General features: G+C 29.8%; 2 protein-coding genes across 7 annotated transcripts in view; one reads left to right on the top strand and one right to left on the bottom strand.

Annotated features, from left to right (window-relative positions):
• LOC122631665 overlaps positions 1–4,303 on the top strand; it is a 15,536-nt gene extending 11,233 nt beyond the window's left edge. For both annotated transcript variants that reach the window (XM_043817640.1, XM_043817632.1), the window contains exon 6: positions 2,899–4,303. In XM_043817640.1, the coding sequence (XP_043673575.1) occupies positions 2,899–4,100 (1,202 nt within the window). In that variant the 3' untranslated portion in view covers positions 4,101–4,303. The remainder of the gene's footprint in view (positions 1–2,898) is intronic.
• A 5,171-nt stretch (positions 4,304–9,474) lies between these two features.
• The window catches only part of LOC122631676 (paired box protein Pax-6-like), a 90,226-nt gene continuing 89,700 nt past the window's right edge, over positions 9,475–10,000 (bottom strand). For 4 of the 5 annotated variants that reach the window (XR_006327754.1, XM_043817678.1, XM_043817652.1 and 1 more), the window contains exon 10: positions 9,475–10,000. This exon is cut by the window's right edge and continues 392 nt beyond it. The gene's annotated coding sequence lies outside the window, so the exon portion shown is untranslated. The other variant, XM_043817670.1, reaches the window with a different exon arrangement.

Genomic DNA, 10,000 nt, shown 5'->3' with positions numbered 1-10,000 from the left:
TAATTGATAACGTGATGGTAACGTGCGAGTACGTTGCTATTATTTTGCAAGTAGCTCGATAAAGAAACCAAAAAAAAAAAGATAAATAAATAAATAAATAAATAAATAAAAAATAATAATAATAATAATGAAAAAAAAAATAAAAATAAAATACTTTTCTCTGCCCCCTAAGAAGAAAAAAAAAATGGCGTAAAAAAACCGAGTGCGTTCGTCGTCGCGTCGGCTCTTCGAGGAAATGAGTACGTAAGAATATTTCTATCGTACGTATATATATATATATAAATATATATATATATTTTTTTCATATATATATGTATGTATATATGTATATACGTACGTTTGTGGGAGAGGTGGCGTGGAAAAGGAAAGAAAAAAAAAGAAGATAGAACGACATAAATAACAAGATGATAAAAAAAAAAGAAAATAAAAATAAAAAAAAAACGACACTCCCACTCTCCGTGCCCTTTTTCCTAGTGAAACACACACAACCGAAAGGGGTTTAAACGTATAGAGAGAAAAGAATTATAATGCTAAAATACACGCGATGCGCTATTATTATATGAATCGATGTAAGCGAAATGAAAATTAATACTTTTCATTGAGATGGTATTTGGATTTCAATAAACTTGGTACCTCGAAAGAAATAACACCGAGTAGTATATAAATTTTAAATATCAGCAATTACGACCATATATATATATATATATATATATATATATATATATATATATATTATAGTGATTACTATAGTAATTAATTAAATTAATCGATCGATCGATTCAAGAGAACGAACACGATTGAAAGAATCACGAATATTTCGCGAGACCTTCTTTATGAAGGACATTTAATCTTTTTTTTTAGAATATATATATATATTATATATATTTTTATTTATATATATTATATATATTTTATTTATGTATATTATATATATATACACACATATATATATATATATTCTCTAAGAAACATTCATTTTGTTATATTGTTATTATTATTGAATTTTTTTTATTTCTTTTTTCTAATTTTCTCTCTTACTCTTCTCGATGCATTCTCAAATTCCAACAAATCCCTGTGCTTTCACGTTTCGTTTCGTTCCATCGTTATCGTATTGTCTCGTTGCGTGACTAACAATTGGAGAAACATTTTTTTTTTTTTTCATCGATTATACTCTCCCCTTGTTCCATCGCTTTCTACAAATCCTAAATTTTGTTCTTTTTTTTTTTTTTTTTTTTAATTTTTTTCTTTTCTTTCTCCTACCTCTTTCGTCTTTTCCCTCATCGCTTCTTCTAATGATTATGATGACAATAATATCCAATAATAATTAATGATTTACGCAAAAATAAAATAAAAATATAAAAAAAAAAAAGCAGTAACGCTTATTATTATACTTACTCGTGAAAGAAAGCAGAGTGTTTGTGACTTGTAAATTTTCTTAAGATGATTCAGTTGTTATCGAAGATTCCGAAGAGAAACGAACCGAATCTGTTCGAGCTGACGACGGAGGGAAGAAAATGTGATCGTAAAACCGTGGAATAAAGTCCTTCCTAACACTTATCATCGGAGAACGATGTGCGAGCCACTACTTCTCGTATACCCTTCTGGATTGTGAGTGATTGAAAGAGGAGAAACGACACGGGATATTAGTTTAGACGTATGGAACGACCGGAAATGTATACATATATAAAATATCTTCTATAATTTAAGGAACAAAAGTAACAAATAAAAATATATAAATGTGTATAGAAAAAAAAAAAAAATACAAAAACGAAATACGCAAACGAAAAAATAATAAAAAAAAAAAAATTAAAGGTAATCGAATAGATGAGAAATATATATATGTGTATATATAAATATGTATATATATATATATAAACAAGTCAATATATATGTGTGTGTGCGTATATATATATATATATTATATTTAAAAAAATTAAAAGTTAACTCAAGTCTAATGGCAGCCGAAGAGATTGACTGACCAAAAGGAGAGGCGGATACGGTGTATTGGCTCTTCGTTGTTTACTCTTCGAGGATCTCTCTGTCTCACGAACGAATAAAAATATAAAAGCAAAACAGAACAAAGTATATATATATATAAATAAATATAAAACAAACGAACGAACAAAGAAAATTAATCGAACAATATTAATCCAAGTGTTTGGGAATAAATCTTATAGAAATCTATATAGTATCGAAGCGACGAAGAGAGTGGCTACAGTCGAAGTCCCCTGTAAAAAAGAAAAAAAAAAAAAAAAAAATCATCCCTTATCAAAGTCTTACGATTACAATTTTTCTCGAATATCGAATCGAAGAGTTTGGAGAAGCGATAAAAGAATGCGAGAGAAAGAGGTTGGTTGGAGACGCATGCCAAAGAAAAAAAAAAAAAAAAAAAAACAACAACAACGATCGAACAAAACAAAAAGTACATAAATAAATAAGTAAATAAATAAATAAATAAACAAAAAATAGAGTATAAAATAGAGATGTCATAAAATGGGAAGAGAAAATCGTCCTTAAGAATCTTAATTAAGCTCCCAGAAAAGGCGGGAAAGATAGAGAAAAAAAATCTGAACGATGGAACACATACTGCTATATACATACATACATACGTACATACATATATATATATATATATACATATATCTATATATCTATATATATATATATGTATATATGTGTATATATATATAAAAATAAATATAAATATAAATATAATATATCTAACGAAACGAATATATATATATATATATAAAAAAAAGCCCATAGGAGACGTACAGACCAGGGAGAGAGAGAGAGAGAGAGAGAGAGAGAGAGAGAGAGAAAACGATACGTCGCGCGGCCCTTTTTTCGAAATCGACATAAACTGCAACTCTCGTTCTTTCATGTTCTTTCTTGCAGAGTCGGACAATGAAAGCGTACCGTCACCCATAAAGACGCAACCACAACCAAGGGTGCCCTACTGCAAGACCTACGAGGAGATCAGGCTAGAGGAGATACAAGCGGAAAGTGCTGCATATTATTCATACGAGGCTGATGATGATCGTCCTGTTGGCGAGCACTCAATAAGAAAAATTAATTCGGCAGTTACGAGCCAGGATACAACGGGTGTCGCTAATAAAACCAGACGAGTTATAGCGGCTACTCGTGATATCAGGAGAAAGATTCGGATCGATCCGAAATTAATAGGGACGATCGAAATTAGTAATAAGGACGAATCGTCGTTAGAAAAGAAGAATAAGGACGATACGAACGAGTTGAATTTTCAGGTCTTGTCATTGGAAGAAATACGTCGGCGTAAGAGACGAAAAGCATTGATGTTGCAAGACGTTGAAATATTCGAGAACGTAGAATCCGATCGATCGAAAAGATCGAAGGACGAAAGGACTCCAACCAATGATCGCTCGAAAGATCCTGTTAAAACGTTAACCGTAATACGTGCGTCTAACGTGGCTCTACCAACGAGAGGTGTTAAGAGATTCTTAGAAAAAGACAAAGAGATTATCGTTGAATCCGCTGACGAAGGTCGTAGAGTTAAACCTAAATTAGAGGATTCTAATGAACGCGTGACGAATGTACCACCCGTTAGACTACGAAGATCACCAAAAAGATATTCTACGAACGTAGCCAATGTATCGGGCCAAGAAATTTTCTCGAAGATTTTCGATAAAAATATTCGTGACACCTGTTTGCCAAGCGATGTTAACGAGCAAATTGATAATGAGATTGAAAGGGATGACGAAGGGAATAGGGATAACGTACAGTCGAGACTTCTCGAAAATCTCGACGTTAGAGTTAACGTTAGAGAACATCGCGAGGAAACGTTGAATAATTCCGGTAGAAAGAACGAGGTCGAGGTCAGATTATGCGACAGCAGTACGGACGAGGAACGAATGGGAATCGACGATGGTACGACGATTCAAGAACAAAAGGAAACTAAATCTGTTATAATGGATACCATAATGGAGGATTCGAAAGCTAGCCGACTTTCGTGTGACAGTTTATTAACCATCAACGAGGACGAGTATCTTATGCTCGATACTGCATCCGATGATATTCTCAAGGACATTGATGCACTGCTCAAGGACAAACCAGTGCTTTGAACTAACATCTCGGATATTTTATTGGACGAAGTCTTTAGTACTTAAGTTTCTCTTTCTCTTCTTCTTCTTCTTCTTTCTCCTCATCCTCTTCTTTTTTCTTCTTCTTCTTCTTCTTCTTCTTCTTCTTCTTCTTCTTCTTCTTCTTCCTTCTCTTCATCTTATCTCCTTTACCTTCTTCGTATGGACGACACAGACGGAAGAAAGAAAGAAACCATCAAAAAAAGAAAAGAAAAAAGAAACGGGATCTTTCGAACAATTTCGTTTTCTCCCGTTTATCATCTTCCATATTTTTCTTTTACTTCCAATTTCGAAGGGTTCAAACATTTTTCAGGATTTCTTCACTGATTGATATCTATCTATCTATCTATCTATCTATCTATCTATCTATCTATCTATCTATCTATCTATCTATCTATCTATCAATCTTTCACTTTCTATTTTTATCGTTATTCTTAGATGATTAGATCTATTTGAAACGATATGTACTTTTATACTATTAGAATTCGTTCTAATATTTCTGCTATATTAGCGGTAGATACAGATATGATGGAGATATATAACTTCGTTTATATACGTATGTAAGTATCTACATCGTGGAAGATCTCGAACGACGAAGATAATGTTAATTAACTAATATTTATAAATTCGTCTATTGTGTCGTCATCGTTTTCGTCTTCTCATCGATGGATCGAAGTAAATTATCTATATTGTTATTACCAGTAATAGTTCGTTCGAAAATTTTCTTTACTCGAAGAGAAACTAATATTTAATACCTAAGCGTCGAGGCGTTGTTTAAAAGTATAGTGTAATAATTCTATACACACATACACACACACACCACACATAGATACATTGCATGGTTGCATATATTTTTACGCGTGACATGTAGGTAAAATAATATAATAGTTTGTAGAATAGGATGCATTATTATTCTCAATGATCGGTGCAATTTATTAACGAAACGGATGCATTTTTGCATTTTTAGTACTTTTCCTCTTTTTTCTCTCCTTTCTTTTTTCTTTTCCTTTTTTTTTTTTTTTATTTGTTTATTTGTCTTCTAACAAACGTTTCATATCATTGACTAATTATTAAATCGTTTTATCGGATTATGGAGCTGCTTACCCTTTTTTTTTTTCTTTTTTCTTCTTTTTTTCTTTTTTTTTCTTTTTTAAATAATATCTTAATAGTTTTGTTTTGTTTTGTTTTGTTTTTCTTTGCTCTTTTTTATTTCTTGACTTTATTACAAGCTATTATCAATCGGTCGTAAATCATAGTCGAAGAAAAAAAAATGGTAAGTAAATTGGTTCGATTTGATGTTGAAGTATATTTGGAAAATCTTTTTCCAAATTTTATAATAATCATTACTACGATTATTTTCGTCGTAATTATCTGTACGATCAAGTACTTACACATTTTCTCGTAATATTACGAGATTATATTTGTACGATATTATGTTTTTAAATCGTTGATAATATACATATATATTCGTCCTTTTGATTATTATTAATTTTTTTTTCGATCTTTCTTGATGTTTAATGTAATCAAGGTTATAGTTTTTTTAAATCTAATTCGAGATAATCATCGAAAGTACTCGCGTTGTTTTTTTTTTTCTTTTTCTTTTCTTTTTTTTGCATAGAGAGCAAAAGGAAAAAGAATAGATAACGATATCTTATCGGAGTGCTAACGCACAGATGTAGATTTGTTTTCGAACGAATAAAATTAAAAAAAAAAAACAAAAAAAAAAGAAAAAAAAAAGAAAAAAGGATCATATCTCTCTGTTGGAATTTCGTTAGAAGGAAACTTGGATCATTTGTTGTTCTTTTTTGCTGCGTCATTATTTTATGACTCGTTCTCTCATTCTTTGTCTTTCTCTACTTCTCTTTCTGTTTCTCTTTTTTGTCTTCGTCGGCAATCAAGAGTATTGTTACAGATATAAAAATAATTAATTATTTTCTTATCATTTCGAAATTTCAATAATATACATAAACACCACATAGACAGACACACACACACAAAATTGCCGATTTTCTTTCTTCTTCTATTTCTTCTTTTTCTTCTTTTTTTAGAGCTAGAGTTTACGTGATTGAAAAACGTATTCTCGACTGAAGAATTGTATAAATAAATTATCGAAGGCCAAGGAAAAAAATATACGATTGTTACATTTGCAAAGTATATATGTCTATGTCTTATACTTTTTTCAACCTTTTTCTCGATTCACTATATGTGTATAAATATATATATATATATATATATGTGTGTGTGCGTGTGTGTATATATATAAATATTATCTGTACGTAAATATATATATATATATATACATACTTACATATATATACTTACATATATAGATACGTACGTGATAGAAGGATTTTGTTTCCTTTCGTTCTCTCGGTTCTTTTTAGAATGCCTCTTCTTGCGGATCTAAAAGTGTTTAGAAAAGGTTAACGTGAAGACAATGAGGTAAGTATCGATTATTTATTAAGGTGATAATCGTGTGAAAAGGAAGCATGCTTTGATGTTAACTAAAGTACATTTCTGGTCCAATGAGCGCGTGTACCAAAAAAGATATTTATACATATGTGTGTGTATATTTTATATATATATATATATATATGTATATGTATATATATATAATGTAATATACGAGCCAATGATTATAAAAGTGATCTGAGTCATTTGAGATATTAAAAGACATACATATCTCGTTATACGCTGATCTTAAAATTTAAAAAAAATACATCTACTTAAATACTTTCTTACTTTTTATTTAGAGGAAAAATAATTTTTATATAACTCAAAATCTTCAAAGAGATAAATAAAAATTTCAGAATGAAAAATATTCACTTTTATATGATCGTCGGCTCGTACGTATCTATGTATATGTATATATTACACAGTTTTGATCCTCGATAGGAAGAAGGAAGTAGGAAAGAAAAAAAGAAGAAATAAAAAGAAAGAATAAAGAAATAAATGAAAATCAAAATAAAAGAAAATAAAGAAAAATTACGAATTCGTGTATGTATATTATTTATCAAGAATTCTCTCATTAATTAAATGCACACACTATTTATTTAGAATGCATAATCGTACGTTTAACATACCTGACCTAAGGGAATCACATTCGCTCGGTTTTTCTCATTTTTTTTTCTTTACCATTATTATTATTATTATTATTATTACCATTATTATTACTATTATTATTATTATTATTACTTGTTATTAATTATTATTATTAATTATCATTATTAATTATTATTAATTATTATTATTATTATTATTATTAATTATTATTATTATTATTAATATATATATAATTTTTTTTTTTCATTCATTTTGTTTACTCGATCGATCTTGCACCGGAATATAAATTACGAATCGACATTATCAATTATCGCTTCTAGAATTAGGATTCAACTATATGTATATGTATATAAATGACTGACCGATATTCTTACACTGTGTACACGTACATAATAAACGTTCGTCATCGTTGTCGTCATCGTCATCGTCATCGTCATCGTCTTTGTCATCGTCATCGTCATCGTCATCGTCATCGTCATTTCCGGCTTCTCTCGTTCATTACATGAATATAAATAATAGCGGTAATGTGTCGACTTAGAAACTATTACTTTATTTTCCTGTGTCTTTATAATGTTTTATTTTTTTTTGTTTTCGTTTTCGTTTTCTTTTCTTTTGTTTGCTTTTTTTTTCTTTTTTTTTTTTGCTTCCTTCGTTTATTTCGTCTAACATTTTTATTCGCACTAAAGAAATTTACGAGACGCGATGACGAAAATATCTTTACAAGATCACATCATTTTGTCACGATGAAATTTCTTCGATCGATTTACATATCTCTCTCTCTCTCTCTCTCTCTCTCTCTCTCTCTCTCTCTCTCTCTCTCTCTCTCTCTCTCTCTCTCTCTCTCTCTCTCTCTCTCTCTCTCTCTAACTCGCTCGCTCGCATACTCTCTTTACTAAATTATTTTACAAAGAAGATTGCATAATGCACACTGTCGATACTCGATAGGTCTGACTACATTGCCCTTTTCTCTTTCTTTCTCTCGCTTAAACTTCCTTCTCTATCGCGATTTTAAGTAAGTAGAGATTTTTTATTCTTTTTTTCCCTTTTTTTTTTTTTCGTTTTTCTTTCTTTTAAATAGTTCTGTGCGTTATTTTCGATATCGGGTATGAGAGCCGATTTCGTGTTCTGTTTCTTTTTTTTTTTTTCCTATTTATGAACACGTAAAAGGCAGTTTAAATAGAAGCAACGATCGTCTGTCAAATATTTAGCCCGAGATAAGCGTATGTCACTCAATGTTATGTGAAAATGTGTACGTATGTGTGTATTTGTATGTATGTATGTAATATAAGTAGCAAGTAGTAGTAATAGAGTATACAAGCAAAAAGTGTGTGTAAAGTTCGCGTAAGATTAAACGATATAGCACGTTATGGCGTATCAGTTATGGCGTATCGTTAATGGCGTATCTCGCTTTATTTCTGAATTTATTTCCGACGAAAATGATGTTATGTATATGTATATGTATATGTATGTGGCTCGCATAGTTCGTATTTCTTATAGTGTGACAACGTACAACGATAAAAAGAAAAAGAAGAACACACACGTAGAACAGACACACAAAAACGTGTTTAAGCTCAGCTGATTTTTTTTCTTTTTTCATTCCTCGCCCTCGTTTTTCTTTTTTTCTTTTTTTTTTTTTTTACCTTTTTCTTTTATCAACTACTACGTAGTAAACATAATTATCAATTGTCATCGCTATGATATATTTATATATTTATATATTTATATATTTATATATATTTATAATTTTTTTTTCTTCTTCAATAATTAACCTCTGGTTTGTACCAACTGACGCCACTCGGGCGTAATATTACAATTTTTAACTATCGCACGTACACCCAGAAGATAAAAATTACACGTTCCACGGGGAGGAAAAAAAAAAACGGAAAACAAAAAATAAAACAAAAAAGAAAATACAAAAACCACTGAAGTTCATTATCGTAATGATGTGACGCGTGTTTGAGAGTAAAATTCGCAGCCGGTGGTGAGTTTTCGACGATAGAAAGAAAAAGGACTCGACTTAATCCTTGACGTTTTCATTTATGTATGATATGACATATGCATTACATAAACTATGGTTTATAGAGTATTATGTTTAATTTATTAAATTATAGTACTAGAGTACTAACTAAATTATAGTACTTATAAAATACTATAGTTTATATTTCACATAGTATTTGAAAAAAAAAAGAAGAAATACTACAGTTTATATTTCAACATAGTATTTCTCAAATATTATTAAAAATTTATACTTCTCATAGTACTTTTGAAATAATACTACAGCTCATACTGTTACACATAGTATTTTATAAACACTATGGTTTATATTTAACGTTGTATTTAAAAAAAATACTATAGCTCATATTTCACATAGTATTTCTCAAATACTATGATCTATATTTAACATAGTACTTAAAAAAATACTACACTTTATAATTCACATAGTAATATAATTCTACGTGAAAGTAGAGTTAAGTCGTGATTTTTAATTACAACATAAAGCATACCGAAAATGCAATCTCGTTTAATATGCTAAATGCACTACCATAGTATGCTAGTTTAAAGTTTATTCGAAAACGTCGAATTCTCTTCCTACCGATTACGATTAAATATCGAAGAAAACTTTTCTTGGATTTCTCCTTGAATCGAAATTTTATTATTAATAATCGGTGGTGCTTGCATTTTCCTAATTTTTTTTTTCCTTTTTTACGACGACACAACGATCTCGAGGATATCGTTTTCGACTATCTATCTCTTCTCTGTTTCATCGTCGTATTATCATTGTCGTCGTCGAATCTAAAAGAAAAAAAAAAAAAAAAAAA

Source organism: Vespula pensylvanica, chromosome 1 (assembly GCF_014466175.1).
Source record: "Vespula pensylvanica isolate Volc-1 chromosome 1, ASM1446617v1, whole genome shotgun sequence".
In the NCBI taxonomy this organism is placed as follows: Eukaryota; Metazoa; Arthropoda; class Insecta; order Hymenoptera; family Vespidae; genus Vespula; species Vespula pensylvanica.
Note: the sequence above shows the minus strand (reverse complement) of the source record. Positions and strands in the feature narration are given on the sequence as shown.